General features: G+C 33.8%; 1 protein-coding gene and 1 long non-coding RNA gene across 5 annotated transcripts in view; both read right to left on the reverse strand.

Moving 5' to 3' along the window:
• The window catches only part of LOC146996620 (uncharacterized), a 35,359-nt gene extending 24,808 nt beyond the window's left edge, over positions 1–10,551 (reverse strand). Inside the window, exon 1 of the long non-coding RNA XR_015042353.1 lies at positions 10,224–10,551. This is a non-coding gene — a long non-coding RNA (uncharacterized LOC146996620). The remainder of the gene's footprint in view (positions 1–10,223) is intronic.
• A 6,396-nt stretch (positions 10,552–16,947) lies between these two features.
• Positions 16,948–19,594, reverse strand: part of LOC146996621 (uncharacterized) — an 89,282-nt gene continuing 86,635 nt past the window's right edge. For 2 of the 4 annotated variants that reach the window (XR_015042354.1, XM_085821298.1), the window contains one exon: positions 16,952–19,362. Coding sequence is in view for 2 of the 4 variants with exons in the window: in XM_085821298.1 (XP_085677424.1) it covers positions 19,142–19,362 (221 nt within the window). In the remaining 2 variants the exon portion in view is untranslated. Of the gene's footprint in view, positions 19,363–19,594 lie in introns of all 4 variants that reach the window. The other 2 variants (XR_015042356.1, XM_085821299.1) reach the window with 2 other exon arrangements.

A 19,594-nucleotide genomic window follows, 5' to 3' on the forward strand; every position in this document is an offset into this window, starting at 1 on the left:
AATCACAGCATTTTTTAATCAGTTTCATTAAAAGCAGTTTTCTGTAATTTTCAAAAGTAATCATTTTAAAATTATTTTTTAATTAAGGTTAAGAATGCAATTTAAGACATTTAATAAATACAGATCATAACAGTAACTACCATACAGATGATCGATTTCTTTCTTCTTTTGATCGATTTCTTTCTATCGAAAATCGACTGCTCTTTTCCGGGAATCACTCATCTTGCTGGATTGATGTGGTAATCATTCTAACACAAGGACACACTTGAGAGAAATGCCGCAGTTCCTTACAGGTAATCATATCTAATTTGTAGTCAACTGAAGCTCGTGAATCAATAAAACAGAATATACAAGGTGTTTCCGAATTCGACCGACAGATTCAGTGGGGGGATAATACGTATCAAGACATGAAAAATTGTCGTAGATATTAGTCAGTTTATACATATATACGTTTAGTGGGAGCAAACCAAGTTTAGCGGGAAGAATCGCAAAAATAGGTGTGAAGCTGAATGAACAAAAAAGGTTCAATATTCAGTATTATGTACACTTATTTTACGTAAAGCAGGATTAGAATGCTTAGCAGGTCACCGTCAGAAAGAAGACGAGCTTTATAGGAATTGTTCGGAGTTGCGCCTGCGAAGGTCAGTATATAAGGTATTTCTCCCACTTTCCTAGCGTCCTTCGTGGTGTAGTGGTTCTGCACGCTGGGCCGGTATTTCAGAGGTCCGTGGTTCGATTCCCAGCGAAGGCATTTGCTATTTTTCATCTTGTCTGCTTTCAAAAAAATACCTAATGTCTCTACAAGTGCAAAACAGACACCGACGAACAAAGGATTGCCGGACACGTTGAAAGACTGCATTCTGAGTCTTTCCTCTCTATTCATTTTAAAGTTTCTCAGTTTTTATCTGGTTACCGTAAATTTGAAAGTAATGGTAACTTTGTTTGTTCTTAGATTAAAACGAAACAAAACAATTTATGTGAATGTTCAAAAAAAGTGCCTCAGGATGTGGAACATTTGATTTTCTCATGCTCTACGCTTGATGGCCCTAGATTATGCTTGCAGAACGATTTGAAAATGTTCGGTGTGGTGTAGTGGTGTATTTAATTATGGCAAAGCACACTAGGGCTACCTGCCTAAGGGGAGGAATGCCTTCGTGGAGGACTTTCTAAGGGAAACTGGTTCGTATACATGTTACACATGGGGATAACCACGAAAACACCCATGCAGCCAGCCCGTTCGCGGGATTCGAACCTCGGATCGAACTACCAGTGTTCAGCGACTTTACCGCTCGGCCGCTGGTAGGGAAAATGTTCGGAGTGACTTGGCCAGTGAACTTATCTGTTTCCGTGAAGTCCAAACTCCTATTCTCTGTTTTTGTTCGTTTTATTTATGCACGTAACTTTTAATGTCCCAGTTAACTTACTTCTGTAAGCCTCGTGTTGTACATATGGGGTGCACGGGGAGTCTGTATGTTTTCAAATAAAAAAAAAACGTATCAGCAATATCTGCTGAAGCAAGGATGATCCCCGCGTTCTTAGATCCTCTGTCGTATCCACAGGTGTCTGATAAACAACCGATTACAGGTGTCCTAGAAGAAGAAATTCAAGAGAATGAGATCCGTGCCACTTGGAATCGGTTGATTATCAGACGCCTGTAGATACACTTGAGGATCTGAAAGCACGAGACGTAGTTGCTTACACTGGAATATAGTGGAATTGTTAATTAAAATAAATAAATACGCTGGATTTCATAACTTGAATTTAATAAATACATTGGAATTCTTTATTAAAATGTAAAAGACACCGGGTACATCGCCAAGTCCAGTGCAATGACCTTCGCAGACGCACCTTCGAACCATTCCCATACACCTATCTCATCTTCTGCTTTCTGACTTTGATGCACTATAACGTTGCTTTACATCAAATAAATGTTTTTATACTTATTAGTGGTCAGTTTTGTTCCATTGGAGGTCACATCTTTCATAACTATTCTTGAGATTTTCTCCCACTAAATGTGGTTCGAGGCAACATGTTCTATGGTTATTTTCATACACTTGCTGCCTACTGTTATCCCCCTGAATATTTCGGTCGAATTCGGAAACACACTGTATATATAAAGTATCAACAATATAAAGAAAACTATCCCCTAGGAAATTCGAAGTGAAATTTAGAAAGCAAATCTGCACTAATTCGGAATTCAAACAACAAAAATCAGCGTTATATTTTCAAAATTTTCACAGGACTGTTTTCGATAGTTTTACCGAACCACCATCCTCAGTTGCAAAACCGCAAATGAACAAGATAAGAAATAATGATTAGATAAGATAAAAAAATCTGGACAAGAATAAGCAAGTGGCGCCATCTGTTGGTGAAACCAGAACTAAAACATAATTTCTTTAAAGGCCGAAGGCAAAGATGGATTGGAATTAGGATCGTTAACTAGAACAGAAAGATTTTTTTTGAATGTGAAATGCCTCTAGAAAATCCAGTTCTCCAATGGAAGATGTTTTTTGAATAATTTTGGCAGCAGAAAAATTGAAAGTGTGATTTTCGAACCAACAATGTTGGGCAACAGAAGACTTCTGTGTTTCCTTTTTCTAACATATGCCTCATGTTCCTTGACGCGAAATTTTAAGGCTCTCTTAGTTTGGCCAATGTAAATTAAACCACACTGGCAAGGAATCCTATAAATACCCCAGGAATTCATATCCGGAATGGGGTCCTTGAGTATGTAACTCGGAATTTTATTGATGGGAGAATAATCCCTACGTATCTATCTAATCATTATTTCCTATCTTGTTCATTTGCGGTTTTGCAGCTGAGGATGGCGGTTCGGTAAAACCATCGAAACTAGTCCTGTGAAAATTTTGAAAATATAACGCTGATTTTTGTTGTTTGACTTCTGAATTAGGATTTGTTCGGCGTGTTATTGTGTCTTAAATCTGCACTATTGTGGTAATAAATGATTGGCCATTTAGAAAAGCAAATGTGCATTACTGCGGCAATAATTACGAATACACTGGAATTGCTAATTAAAATGTAAAAGAAAAGAATAAAATAAGAAATTTATTGCTGATTGCATAGAAGAAACCCTACTTATCAAAGAGAATCGGAACCTCTCCATACAACCCTGAATCAAGGAAAGAGCAATTCGTCATATCTGAACAAATCCCTTTTCAATTTTATATTTCTATTAAATTTTAGAATATCCGTTTTACATCCTATCCATTCAGATATGCGAGAAAACTCATCGACGCACGGAGACCCTATTAATTAAAAATAAATTAAAAATAAACTTAAAAAATTGAATAGAGATCTAAAACTGAAAAGGGTATTTATTGTTCATACATGCGAGTTGATGAACCGTGCTTTCGTTGAGTTATTCAACGGTTATCTGGAGAGTTTCCAATTCCCATTGATACGCAGGGAACTTTCTATGGAATCAGCAATAATTATCAAATTTCATTCGTCTCTTTTATATTTTCGTTGGCAATTCCAGTGCACTTATTTACAAATTCCAATTATTTATTCCAACAAAAGTGCACATTTGCTTTCTAAATTTCACTTTCCTAGCAGATAATTTCCTTTATATTCTGCATTGGTTTATTAAACTAAATATTATCTTTCCAGCAATAGCGTAGGATTTTAATTTTTACCTCTATTGAATAAATTTTTAAAATTCACTAATTGTAAAGTTTTTCTGGGCCCAAAGAGGCAATTTGCCCAGAAAGGCTATTAGTTTCGTTTTGGCATTTTACAATGGTTCGCTGTAAACGGCGTTTCACTTTTCAAATGGTTGCCACCAAATATTATCGGCCTGTATTATATTCAAAGAAATTAAATAATGAAGAATCTGCATAAATGTATGCACGTTTCTCGCATTCTGATAAAAGAACGGTACCTAGAGCCATCAAAATTTGAATATGAATAGTACAGTGACTACCAATAAGTATTTGGACACCTATGCAAATGACGATATCTCCGATCCTAAGGTACGTCACGGACTCCGCCGGTATATATCGTGTAGGAAACAGCATCGGCTTTAGTCGCATGCAAAATGTTTCGCAATTCGGAGATCTCTGATTTAGAGAAAGGTATAATTATCGGGTATCACAAATGTGGCCGATCCTTAAGGGACATATCTAGCGATCTGAAGTACCCAAAATCGACAGTGGCCTATGTGATTAAGAAGTGGAAGGTGAGCGGTGATTGTCGGAATGTGCCCCGAGTCGGCAGACCAACGAAACTGGGAGATAGGGACCGACGAGTGCTGTCCAGAGAAATTCGGAAGAACCGCACCCAACCGATAGCCCTCATCCGCGAGGAGTTTCAACAGGCATCCGGGAGTATTGTTTCAATGAATACCATCCGTAAGGAAGCACATCTGCTTGGTTTTCATGGTCGTGCTGCTGCCCATAAGCCTTTGATCACAAAGTCCAACCGTGCAGCTCTGTTAATGTGGTGCAAAGCACATCGAAATTGGACCCTAGATCAGTGGAAACGGGTTCTTTGGAGTGACGAATCAAGGTTCACCCTTTACCGTTCGGATGGCAGGGTCTGGGTCTGGCGTCTATCTGGAGAACGTCTCCTGCCAGAATGCATTGTGCCAACATTCAAGTTCGGCGAAGGTGGAATTATGGTCTTGGGTGTTTCTCCTGGTATGGGCTGGGACCCTCGGTCCCCATTCATGGTAAGCTCAACTCCGATGCCTACTGCACTATTTTGGATGACAATGTGCTTCATCCGTTGTGGCAGTTTTACGGGTTGGACCCCTGTTACTTTCAGGACGACAATGCCAGTTGTCATGTTTCGACGTTAACCAAGGCTTGGTATGGTGTCAATGGAGTTCATCGAATGAACTGGCCTGCCCAGAGTCCAGACCTGAACCCTATCGAGAACCTCTGGGACGAGTTGCATCGCCGAATTCAGGGGTGCACTACCAGTGCGAAATCGGTGAAGGAACTTCTATGTCTTCTGCAAGCCGAGTGGAAGAAAATATCATTAGATGTCATACAAAGACTTGTGGAAAGTATGCCCCGGAGGGTCCACGGTGTAATTACCTCTCGTGGAGGCTCTACCAACTATTGTTTTTGAATAAAGTTAGTTTTTCTTTTCTATCACAGGTGTCCAAATACTTGTTGGTAGTCAATGTAGAATATGGGCATGTAGAAGACCGAATTTGAATTTAAAATTTGTTTTGTTATCAATTTTCATGTTTTGGAACACTTAACGAATATTTTATTAACAAATTAAACGATTTGAAAGCGAGCAATGGCAACACTGTACGGGAAAAAAAATTATCTACAGCGCGCCAGACTGTGTATCGTAAATTCTAAAGGTATGCTGTTTTTAAATTATTTTGTGACATTACTGTTGAATTAAATTTTGTGGTTTAAGTGCGAAGTGTGTGATTATGGAAAAGACTCGAGGGCTATCTGCCTAAGAGGAGGGATGCCTTCGTGGAGGACTTTCTAAGGGAAACTGGCTTGTATGTACGTTACACATGGGGAAAACCACGAAAACGCCCATGCAGCCAGCACGTTCGCGGGATTCGAATCTCGGACCGAACTACCAGTGTTCAGCGACTTTACCGCTCGGCCGCTGGTGGGCGTTTAAGTGCGAAGAACATGATATTTAATAAATAAAAGTAGCGCACAAAAAACGTTAAGAAAGCCCACGGGTGTAATATAAAATCTGAAAACTTCCAGATTTTTATTTTAGCTTTCTTGTTTTTCTTTCCTATATATGTTTCTGTATTTCCCTAATATTAACATTTAATTATTTTTCTAGTTTTAAATTAGGAAATTTAAGCGATAGATACAACATTGGCCATATAACAAACAATTAAAACTTAAAATAACATAGTTGAATATAACCTTACAAATCTCCTTATCCTACAGGTGTCTTCCCTTACATGACAAATGCTGTAATTAGTGAATACACTATGCGACTTAATGTGCAAAGACTGTCCTAGAATTTATATCTAGAATTCGTTCCTCAGTTTGTCATTATCTGATAACATTTCTCGGAATTCGAATGCTGGCATTACTAGACTATTAAATTAACAACCCGGTAAGAAAACTGAGACTTTTTCGCTTACCTAACATGCTGCATTTCTGACTAAATTTATTAGTAGAAACAAATTTCCAAAGCCAATTTCACATTTCATACGTGACTATTTCTGTTTAAAACCCTTGCTTTCAGAATTCCTGTTATTCCTAAACTAATGTAGTCTATCGTCCGATAATGAACATGACTAAGCTTATTTTCCACCAGTTTACTTTCTGTCACGAGATGAAAGCTAACGTGGAAGATATTTCTGAACATTTAAATTGCAGCTTTTCTTAAGTACAGATAAGTTAAATTCTCATATTTAACAACGCACCGAATTAACTGTCTAAAATTATCTTCACGAAACTATGGCAATACACACTTGCGTAAAATATGTATCTTGTGTGTACTGTAGTGGCCCAGTTATTGGATGAGAAATAATTATTTTTTATTTCATATATTTATTCATGTGTTTAATTACTTTATAAAATTAACTTTAATATTTTGTTAATATTCATATTTATATTTCTTTTATGCTGAATGGCAATAAGTAGTTCATATTTATATTTAAATTTATTTATGCTGAATGGCAACTAGTTCTAGTTCTGATTCATGATTGCTAGGTTTTGGTTTAAAAACGTTGCTCGTAGCGTCGCATTTCGATAGCTGGAAAATAAAATGCAATAACTTAGCTATTTGTTTATAATTATCGCTGTTCCTAGTCATAAATTAATTTTAAACATTAGTAGCCAAGGCTACATCGTGGTGACCCTGATTAATTTTCGAAATGTCAACAAATGACTCTTCTGAAACTGCTATGAAAGATACGATGCAGTCACCGGAGCTTCATAAGGTGAGTATAAAAATACATCCTTCTTGGACTGATAAACCGGAAATAGGGTTTTTTCAAGTTGAAGCTCAGTTCAAAATTAGTAATATCGTTTCAGAAGAAACGAAATTTAATTATTTAGTTTCACAGCTTGAACCTAAGTTCGTCGAAAATATTTGGGACATTGTAACGAACGATAGTGCCACAAAATATTCGGATGCTAAAATTAGGTTATTACTTTTATTCAAAGAAAGTGAAAATGTACGGATTAAACGTTTGATTACTGGTATCGAACTTGGAGACATGAAACCAAGCCAACTTTTGCAGAAGTTGAGATCAGTTGCTACTACAGATGTGTCTGAAAATCTAATCAAAACTTTATGGCTGGAGAAGCTACCTGAATAAAAAATATATTATTAGTCAGTGATGAAGATGTAACCAAGTTAGCGTCTATGGCAGATAAAATTAGTGATATGAATCGGAAACCAGAAGTATTTAGTACTAATGCTCCTTCCGTTCCCGCAAATGATTTGTTGCAAAGAATTACCTTTCTTGAACAAAAAATTGAGCAAATAACCATTCGCTCACGACGCAGGGACTCGGATTTACGTAATTCACGTTCACGATCTCGAAGCCGATCTCGTAAACGATATGACCCTACTGGCAAATTTTGTTTCTGTCACTTTCGATTTGGAGCAAAATGTATTCCAGAGAAATGCCAGCCTCCGTGTGCTTGGGTAAAAAACGATTCCAAAAACCAGGAAAACTCGAATCTGCAGTAGGTTCAGCGGCAAACGCTGCTGCAGAAAATATGAAGGATTGTCGCAAATTTCGTTTATTCGTTCGTGACCGAAGATCAAATTTGCACTTTCTTATTGACAGCGGAGCTGACGTAAGCATAATTCCTGCTACTTCACAGAATAAATGTAAAACTGAATACAAACTGTATGCAGCTAATGGCACAGATATTTCCACTTATGGCATAAAAACGCTAACTCTTGATTTGGGATTACGTCGTGATTTTCAGTTTCCATTCATAATTGCTGATGTCACAAAAGGTATTTTAGGAGCTGACTTTCTTCACAAATATAAATTGCTTATCGATATAAATAAGAAAAAATTAATTGATGGCGTAACACAGCTTTGCGTCCAGTGTGATGCCGCTGCTATTTCCAGTGATTACTCAGTAATAACATTAAATAAATCCATAAAAATTTTCGATTTACTGTCGAAATATCCCGAAATTTCTAAACCTAACCTTTTTCCTACACAAATTAAACATGGTGTTACACATTTTATTACGACTGGTGGTCAACCCGTTTATTCAAAGGCACGACAGCTCGATCCAAAACGCTTAGCTATAGCTAAAGAGGAATTTAAATTTATGCTTGACAATGGAATAATTCGTCCATCAAACTCCCAGTGGTCAAGCCCCTTGCACCTTGTTACGAAAAAGGATGGTTCATACCGTCCTTGCGGAGACTACCGACGATTGAATGCGCAGACGATACCTGATCGATACCCAATTCCTCGCATTGAAGATTTTCATCATATTTTAAGAGGTACAAATATTTTTTCTAAAATTGATTTATTCAAAGCTTATTTTCAAATTCCCATTGCAGAAGAAGACAAATGTAAGTAGTGTAGTGGCCCAGTTATTGCATGAGAAATAATTATTTTTTATTTCATATATTTGTTCATGTGTTTAATTATTTTATAAAATTAACTTTAATATTTTGTTAGTATTCATATTTATATTTCTTTTATGCTGAATGGCAATAAGTAGTTCATATTCATATTTAAATTTCTTTATGCTGAATGGCAACTAGTTCTAGTTCTGATTCATGATTGCTAGGTTTTGGTTTAAAAACGTTGCTCGTAGCGTCGCATTTCGATAGCTGGAAAATAAAATGCAATAACTCAGCTATTTGTTTATAATTCATGCTGTTCCTAGACATAAATTAATTTTAAACATTAGTAGCCAAGGTTACAATACTACACTTTTATTGTTCATTTTCCCCCTTATATGTGTAAATATAGGGGCGACTTTGCGTCGAATCACTCTGAATATCCGTTTCTCTTTCCAAACTGTTGCCATCAAATATACTTGTATTATATTTGAAGAAATTAAATAATGAATAATCTGCATCAATGTATGTATGTTTCTCGCATTGTGATAAAACAACGGTAGCTAGATCCATCCAATTTTGAATGACGTAATTCTACTGCAAATATGGGTATCGGGAAGCCAAAATTTGAAGTTTGGAATGTGTTTTATTTTCTTCATATTTTGTGAAACTTTAACGAATTTTTGATTACCAAACTCAAGGACTTCAAAGCGATCAATAGCAACGTTGTACAGAAAAAAAAAAAAAAAAAATTTATCTCCAGCGCATGAGACTGCATATCGGAAATTCCAAAGATATGCTCAATTTAAAATTATTCTGTGATATTTCTCTTGAACTGAACTTTAAGTGCGAAGAACATGCTATTTAATAAATAAAGGTAATACACAACACACAAAATGTTAACAAAACGCCCCTTCGGACATAATTCAATGAACACATCAGAGACCAAATAAACACATCAGAGAAATTTTCTTCTAGGTGTTCAATAAATCATATTTTATTTACGACTAGCTTTTTCTTCCCGAGGGAAGTAAAGGCTAACTGCATATAATGAAGAAACTTTGCCTACCATCTAAATGCTACTGTATACATAAAACGGAAATGAAACTATTTGACATCAAATGATTTTTCCATGGAGTTCGAAACTGCGCAGTGTTGCTTTTTAAAAGGGGCACTCAATTCTGAGTTATTTACCACTGAGCTTCAAAGGTATCGTTTATAAAACATGTAACTAGTTGCTGTGAAACTATTACAGATATTGTTATTAGATGCTTATTATTTTATGAACATAAATGATATAGTTCGCAGATTTCATCTGGTACGTTCACTAACCTTCCATGAGGAGCTATGCAAAATTAAATTGTATTTTAATATTTAACAGCCATAAATAATGTTTAAAACATTTGATTAAATTCGTAGATCGCTAAAATCTGTGCGATTTGTAAAATCGCTAAAATCTGTGCAACCGTCTACCAAAGTAGCACCGGCAGGGGCGTAGCTAGAGGGGGCCATCTGTCCCCGGGCGCAGAATCCAAGGGGCGCCGAACTGATGTTACGACATTTTAGAATTAAATGTTTTCCATCCTTGGCAAGCAGTAGGGGGGCGAAATCTTCAGTTGTCCCTGGGCGCTGAAAACCCTAGCTACGACTCTGAGCACCGGAGCTTTCAATAAATGTAGATATTTTTTTAATTATATGGGGAGAATATATCTTACCTTGACGTCTGTGAACACACTTCATAATATGGCTGAAGAATTTAGTGTCTTGAGGAATACGTAAACTAGTCCAGCTGACATTAAACATTTAATGAAAATTATTGACGACTTTTACAGACTATGAAAATGGACAACAGGAGCACGAATATTTACAGAAAAGTTGTCACAATAAAAAAAATAGAAAACAAAATTTCTTGCGTCTTTAGAACGTGGTAAACATCTTTTAACATCTTGCACCTCTTTTGTTGTCATGGCGGCCTCGTATGCGTATTATTTACAAAAGCAATTCTATCAGAAAGCTGGTAGCGCCATCTGTCGGTCGTGAAAGATGACATCTCACAAATGCGTATCTAATATGTACTTTACGAAATAGAAGTTTGCTAAAATAAGATGCAGAGTTTTATGAAGACACTCTGCGTGTTTTGTCTCAAAGCTAGAAATGGAAAGACACTGAAAAATAAATTTTAGCCTTTCATCCGTAACTATTCTGCAGATTAAAGTATTTATTATGTTTTATACCATTAAAAAATAAAAATTCTGTATCTTTACATGTAAAGTTAGAGGAGATATTTATGACCATACACACACAGACCTTTTTTTTTGTTTTGTTTGTTTCCGGCATTTTACTGAAGTTGACCATGATATTTGAGAACGAATTTAAAGAACAGCTACCAAACAGAAATCGTTCGGTTTTGGAATTAATGATTTCTGTTCTGCTTTTAAGGCATGACTAATTCATTAATCTAAAGTATTCGAAATGCTACTTGCATTAGACGCAAGCTAGTGGAGAACTTTCTAAAGAAACTGGTTAGTACTGGTTAGCAAGTGAAACCAACGACGATCCTATGCAGCAAGCCCCTTTCGTCGTCGTAAATCGACGTCAGAACAAACTAATACACTGAAGTGTTATAACACAGATCGATATGAGGTTGTTCAGAGTATACAATGCGTATGTACACTGAAGCAAAAAATAAATAAATAAATAAAAAATAAAATGGGATAGCTCTATATCTCCCGTTCTACTGGGCCAAATGACGAAATTCAAATTGCATTTTTCATGTCTTGGAGCCTCGGCTTAGGATATGTATTAGATTTATATATAGCATTATTCTAATGTAAGTATTTTGACACATAATCGGACTTTTTCTGATATGACATGCCATTTTTTTTTTCCATAGCTCAATTCTGCGACTCAAATTATGTCTAAATATTAAATTCTGTAAAATGTAGCGAGAAATTTAGGGAGAAATTCAAAAATTTATCTTGGCGCATTTTTTAGTTTGCGCCAATAATTCACTTGGCAAACTTCTTAATTTAGAGCAACCTATTTTCCTATCCTTTTCTTTATTGCACACGAACGAAAAAAGTCATCGTTCATACTTTCAAATAATTTCAACAAAGTGCGTAAACCGCATTTGGCGCTATTATCGCTTATAACATGTATGCTAAATTTCAAAACGCATCAATATGTAAATTCATGTATATCTTAGAAACTTTGAATAAAATACTCTAATTCTTTGCACGTATGCCTAGAAATACATCTACTTTAAGATTGATATTAAAAACTTTATAGGTTATAATACAAAAATGTTTTCGAAAAATTTATGAAAAATATTTAAAAATACAAATTTAAAAAATAACTCATAAAAATGTCATGAATTATATTTGGATTAAGCCTAAACTTCGAATTAAGGAAGAAGGAATCAAGTAAGTTTCATAAAAAAGAGATATTAATAAACATATATCAAATTCAATTAACATTGCAGAGTTAAAATTTAGGAGCTAATTTTTTAGAAACTACTCGTGCAATTTTACAAAACTTGGCACTTTGGCGTAATATGAGTCGCAGAATCGAAATGTGGAAAAAAATTGGTACGTTATTTCAGAAAAAGTCACATTTTGTATCAAAATACCTATGTTAGAATGATGCTATATATAAATCTAATACATATCCTAAGTCATTCTTTCGAGACATGAAAATGCAAGTTGAATTTCGCATTCGGACCAGTAGAATGGGTGATATAGAGCTTTATTTGGGGAGGGGGAGGGGGCGCGCGGTGTATATAATTGGTTATATACACCAGTCACCGATATCTGTGGAAACTTCAGTGTTTTTAACCCATAGAATGGCAGATGTTTATGATTAAAGCTACATTCGTTCTGATCTAATATTGAGAGCTTTTGAAATTGACCACAAGATTCCGGAAGTAAAAGTGAAATTTGGGTATTTTTACACATAATTATTTGATGAAAATACAATAATTACCACAGTTTGAGCAAAGGATTGACAAAACTTCGAGTGGACATGATCAGCTTCACCTGGCAAGAATCGCTTCAGGAAATAAGAGTGTAGCGTTACATCAAATGTTAACTGGGACTCAATACTGGAGTCTCAATAAACATCAGAGTGAGGAGAGTCAACGTTTTGCTTCCTTCTATTGGCCAATCAGATTAATTCCCCCGATTAATTTGGAGCACAAATCTACGCAGCTATTTTGGGATCGGAATTTCAAGTACCGGGTTCTTCTTCCCTGCAAACAATTAGCTGGTCTGGCCAATCGCATTGCTATGCTTTGGAGCAGATGGAATGATTTCCACTTGGAGATTCATCGATTCACTAAATTCATCGATTTCACTTGCCAACAGGAAAGTGTACATATTTTGATGGTTTCAAAAGGGTATAGTGTTTGTTAAGCTAGCATTCAGTGGATCACATAGTAACATTTTGTACGCATTTTCCTTGATGGTTTAACCTACCTATACTCTAAATTCATTGTGTTGGATTTAACTACTTAAAGGGCAATCTGCCTGCCACAAAGGTTTAGCTACTCCAAATTATGGTTAAAAAAAACCTCAGCTAAATCTGAACTCTTGTCATGTTGCCCGTGTTATCAGTTCTCAAACTTATCGAGTATACCTGATAGTTGTTTCTTATTCAGATAATGATTTTTGAAATAATTAGACCAAAGGGCGTTAACCCAGAAGGACTATTAATTTCGTTTTAGCATTTTGCGTTGGTTCACTATAAGTGTCGCTTCAAATTGTTACCACCTAATATTAGAGCCCTGTGTTATATTTAATCGGCGCGGACGTTATGTGAAAAATTGCGAACGAAGAAATAAAAAGGATAAACAGAAATGCCGTAGCGATGAAAACCTTATTTGGGTGGTGTATACAAGGCAAATTTTCTTCATCAGGCTTTTTAATCCATGATCCATGTTTAAACGTAAGTGTAGAAGAGAAACTTTTAAAAAGCTTCGAATCGTTTTGGGATATTTAATCTATAGGAATTAAAAATATTTCCGACGAAGAACAAAATGAAATGGCCTTACAAATATTTAACAATTCGATTACACAAAAAGGATCAGATATGGAGGAGGAAGCTGTACAAATATATCATAAAGCCAATGATATAATAAAGAGGGCATCAATGACTCTGACCAAATGGAATTCAAATTCGGATACTTTAAAGAACCAATACAAATCAAGTAAAAACTTCGTTAGCTTTAAATTGCCTGACTGTGATTTCCCCTCAAATATTCTTGGACTTCATTGGGATACAATTAAGGATACCTTCTGTTTTAATGCTCAAGACGTTATTGATTTCATCCAGTCAAATGACCAAACAAAATGTTGTATTTTCAAAGCCGCTTCAAAAATCTTTGATCCTTTTGGGTTATTATAAGTGCTATTTGGACTTTTATTCATTTAGTTTGTTTGTGATATAACTTATTCTTATTTCGTGGTATATTTTGTGAAACACGAGAAGATAGAATTAAAGTTAACAAAAAAAAAAAAAAAAAAAAGAAAGAAAGAAAGAAAGGAAAGCTTTCAGATTTTATATTATACCCAAAAGGGCTTTTTTTCACGTTTTGTGTGTTTCCTTTACATATTAATTATCATGTTCTTCGCACTTAAAACACATAAAATTCGATTCGACAGCAATACCACAAAATATTTTAACACATCAAAACAGCATATCTTTAGAATTTCCGATACACAGTCTCACGCGCTGGAGATAAAAATGTTTTTTTTTTTTTTTTTTTTTTTTTTCCCCCCCGCACAGTGCTACCATTGCTTGCTTTGAAATCGTAGAGTTCTGTTAATCAGAAATTCGTTGAAGTTCAACAAAATTTTAAATAGATAATAAAAAAAATTCAAAATTCAAATTTTGGGCCCATGTTCGGTTGGAGGACTATGCTAATCCTAAAGTATTATCTTTGCAAATTTCATAGTTCTGCTTAATTATTATAATCTAATACTATCAAGAATAATTTTCTACCCGAATTTTTACATTTATCTAGCTTTCAACCAAAAAATTAGTATAATTTGTTTTAGTGTTATTTGTTGTGTAACACCTCCCTTTACGTAAAAAGAATCTGATTTGTTTATTTCATTATTCAAGCATTTTCACTTAAAAAATTTTCAGCCTGTATTTTGTTTGGGAGTGAAATAGAACTTAATATTTAGAGCTGGAAATGAACTTTGTAATGACAAAAGGCTACAAAAACGGACGCAATGGTATTTTGCCCTCATTCACTTCTTATTGAAAACTCGTATTGTCGCTACACCAAATATTTATGTATTTTCAAAATTTCACTAAATATTACGTAGAATATTTAGTGTTACCAAGGGTTTGAAAGTGTTACCATTGTTACCCTTGGTTAACAACGTACCAAGGGTACACTGCAACGAAAATTTGACATCTACCCCTTAGGGAGAAGTTCCCTTTGTCGGTCACTTTTCATTCGAACCCCGTTTATTACGCCAATGTATGAGCCTTATGTTTTATCATTTTTCAAGGGACCTATGACTAAAGTTGCCCTCTGTTGGTTATTTTCAATTTATCTCGAGTGTTACGGAGAGAGTGAGCTATTTCGGTTAATACATGTACTTTCAGGAAGCATTGTATATTCTTCAAATGTTTGCTGGTATGCAACATTCTCTAAAATCACATTATAAATAAGAGCATAATGCTTTTAAATATATTTCTATGTCACTGAAAATTTCGAAGCTTGCGTTAATTTTTATTAAAACTAATTTTGGATTGATTCGATCGCATTTCGAGCACAAGAAGGAAAACTTTTTCGCTTAACACTTTCCGGCACGCTACCTTTTAAAGTTGGAGTTTTGATTTAAAAAAAAAAAGGGTAGGCTGTCTAACTAGCCCTAGAGGAGTACACAAGTAAAATTTTGTGAAGATAGCACTTATCTTTTAATTCCGTTTGCATGCCCAAAGTGGAGACACTGATTAAATAACAGCTTCAAAAAAAGTGCTGAAATGAGCATTGTTGTCAATGAACTGACCGATGAGATGCGGAGAAACAAAGAATACAGACTCTCACCTGTCCTAGATTATCGGTGAGCCCGCTGTGGGCACACCTAGGGTTCACCGTTTCATTTTAGGCGAGATTTCAAGGTAAAAATTTAAAACTAATATAGAATAAGGAGATTAACATACTGCAAAAAAAAAAAAAAAAAAAAAAAAAAAAAAAAAAAAAAAAAAACATAGAAATTACTTTTGAAACAATTCCTTTTATACCCTAAAGAAGATCTGGAAGATTTCTTTGAAAATGAGGGACTTTAAAAACTAAACATGGCTGAAATATATGGACTGGTTTGTGTTGAGCTGCCATAAGTGCCATATGTGTTGAGCTGCTATAAATAAGGAACGCTCAGAGTAACCTATAAATAATTTTTCATTCAATTTTCTGTGCGTACAGAAGGAAATTTTTAGGTGTGTCCAGACTGGACACACTGTGCCGCAAAGGGTTAAGCAACAATATTCATATCAATACAACCAGGACATGATAAAAAATTACTACAGCATACTGAAATAACATAATAAAAAATCGCTACAGTATACTGAAATAACATAATAAAAAAATCACTACAGTATACTAAAATAACATGATAAGAAATTTGAAATCAATCAGCACTCAATGTAGAAGAATGGTGAGTGGTACGCAATAAACTTACTTAATATTTTATGTTAAATTTGCAGGCATGACGATAACTAAATATTGCTTTTCATTGCTGTCAAAGCTATTAAAAAGGGTTAAGATATTTAAAAAAATAATATTAAGATTAATTATTATAAAAGCTAAATGTAAATTAATAAAAAGGCTAATTAAAAACAATCTTGACAAATTAAATATTTAAATTGCTCACAAATATACGTTTCCCATTTGAACATTTTAATCAACACTGTGTTAGTTAAATACAAATGCATTTTCCGAAGGTGTCACTGATATTTATCACTGAACCAACTGAGAGAACATTTAGAACTCTTTTGTAATTTGCATCAAAACAGATAAATTCAAAGTGTGCAATTTTGCCGTAAAAGTTTTAGATTAAAATATTAAAAAATTCAAACCGAAAAAGTTCACAATTTTTTTTAATTATAGCATGTTTTTTACTTTATGTGTTTTTTAAATATGTTAATTTAAAAAGGTCAAAATTCAAGTGAGTAAATTTCCACAATTTAAAAATTATAGTATGCATATTTGTCCTAAATATTTTATCTTAAAATTCTTAAAGTTAAATGGTTAAAATTACGTAATTTTCATTTTGAATATTCTAGTAGCCTCTTTTGCCCTTTTTTGATTCTTAAATATTCATTTCACATTTTATTTGTTTATTTTTGTTTAAAAAAACCTGAATTTCAGCTTTAAAAATACTATTTAAAAACTACCAATTTATATATATATATATATATATATATATATTTGTTTTAAAATGCTAATATGAGCCAAAAAGTTATATATGCTTCAGAGAAATAAATACATATTTATATAAATTTCACAGTTTAAAAACCTTGAAAGTTCTGCAATTAGATAGAAAAAGGATAACTTATTTATTACATAATAGTGAAAGGTGAATGGTTTACAAACATGCAATTTAAATCAGAATCTCTCGAAAAGTCCATATCCATCATGAAATTTGTAATTGTAATACAATTTCAGAAAATTAAAGAAAAGTCGTTTAACAAATAATTCATACTTTAAAATACAGGATTTACAAACTTATTAATTCACAGTAAGGGGAACGAAGACCATAAAAAGTAACGTTTTATTCCTATCTAATAATACCTATAGCAAATGGTTCACTATATGCTGCTGCAATAATAATCACAAACAATTTTTGTAATTAAATAGTAACCATAACAATACGAGATACTACGAAATCGTAGCACCCATATAATGCCATCTAGTCCAACTGTGCACAAAAATAGGAAAAACTAAAGCAAGTCAGAATTTTTCCTTGCTGTAGTATTTCGTGACCCAAAGTGGGCCTCCATTTATATCCATTTACAGTAAGATTTACATTTCCATACATTGGTCAAACATTAACATTCAAGCATATATTACTGCAAACTGTCAAAACAGCAGAGTGTGCTATGAAGGATTTCAACAAGGGTGTGTTTCTTCATTACATATATACAAAAAATATCTCGCTACACAAGTAATAATAATATTATTGCAAATAATAATGATTTAGTATCACAAGAATAACAGTCTTTTTTGGGAGAACAATTTACTACAATATCCAAGTAATAAACTACATTAAACAACATGGTCTCGCAGAACAGATCTAATTCATTAATTTTAATTAGTTTCGCTAGCAAAGCTTTTATAAGTAGAACTGAGTAAGTTATATTCTCGTGTACTTTTAGGTCAATTAATGTCAAAATTATAATTTATAAGTATAATATGGGCATACTATACATATAAATACATATATAATATATATATATAAAGTAATTAAAAGTAAATTAAAAAGCCTAAAACTTGCGCTAGAGCTGCAAAGTAATAAACCAATAAATTATAATAAGAAATCTTCCCATATACCATCTCCAAGGACACAAAATACTATTCTAAAAAAACTTTTTTGGTTTTAAATTTTATGGTTTTAAATTTATATTTCTTGGAGATGGTATATGGAAAGATTTCTTATTATAAATTATATATATATATAATTGTTATTCATGATTTAATTCAAGTCCCCGTTAAACATTTTTAACAATTTACATTCAAGTTACTTTAAAACAATTTTAGAAATTGAACTTACTAACTATGGATTCACTCTTTTAAGATAATTCTACTAAAATTAATTGTAGGAGATAATATAATCAATATTTCTTTAGTAAATATATATATATATATATACAATCCCTTTGTTTTCAAATTATTTTCAATCTACAGCTAAGTAATGATCATTTTCGAAGCAGCTGTGTGATGCCATTTTTAATAAGCAAACTATAACTGATGATTGTATTCTACAAAACATAGAATTTGCCATTAATAAAATAAATAAACTTCGACACACTTCAATCTGTGAAAATAAATAGTTTTCCACACACTTCAATCTGTGTATTGCTTCGTTTTGAATAATTTTTGTAATAACAAATTTTAAAAAGTAGGAAAGAATCGTAATAGAGGATTCTTGGAATATTCCTATAAAATCCCAAGTATTCTGGAATCGTACTTTCTCCTCTTATACATAAACAACTGCACATCAACAGCAAATTTCGCGATTAGTACTGTATTTAAAAAATGAGTTTGGACGTTGTAATAAATTTTACTCTTCGCCATTTAACGCATTTTGATTAATTCTATTCAAAAGGTGCTCACAAATTTTTCTCCTTTGCCACTTTTTGGCTTTCTATGAATTATAAGCAAACTTCTGAATTTCATTTATACCCTCTCCCAAAACATAATTTTTTTTACACTGTTGCACTTCACTTCATGAATTTGTAATACATTTTCTGGCATCGGTATGGAGACTGCACAGAAATCACCTCTTCTTCTAATATGCACATTTCACAAAGTTTTTTTGCAAAAATATTTCTTTTTTCCCCTTAACCACAGAAGTTTTACAGAAGTTTTTGGCGCCTTTTATGTGTTCCTTTATACTTTCTACCATGTGTTGGTCTTCAGAAAAAGATGGCGACAGAAAAAAAAAGCTGGAATGATGGATAAGAAGCCATTGCTAAGTGGACTAACGGGAGCACCCGATTTGGTAAGATCACGCCTCATCATCATAATACGATCGATCACATGTATGACGCCATTGACAGTTTGAACACCTGGGCGGACAATACGAGCTGGACGACCTTCCCATTCCAACAACAGTTCACCTAAATTCAAAAGATAGTTAAATATTTAGTCCATATTTAAATAAATATTTATTCATTCATTTAAACACAAAAAACATAACATTATTAAGGGAACATTGTTACATAACGGAACATTGTTATTTAAATATTAGCTTTGCTTATGGCAGAAAATTAAGATATTGATTAAACACAAAGAACAAAATGCTATTAACAGAACACTGTTAGCAGAACATTGTTACATGACGGAGCATTG

This window comes from Stegodyphus dumicola, chromosome 7, assembly GCF_044657685.1.
Source record: "Stegodyphus dumicola isolate Sdum_Otavi_A_Nest chromosome 7, ASM4465768v1".
Classification (NCBI taxonomy): Eukaryota; Metazoa; Arthropoda; class Arachnida; order Araneae; family Eresidae; genus Stegodyphus; species Stegodyphus dumicola.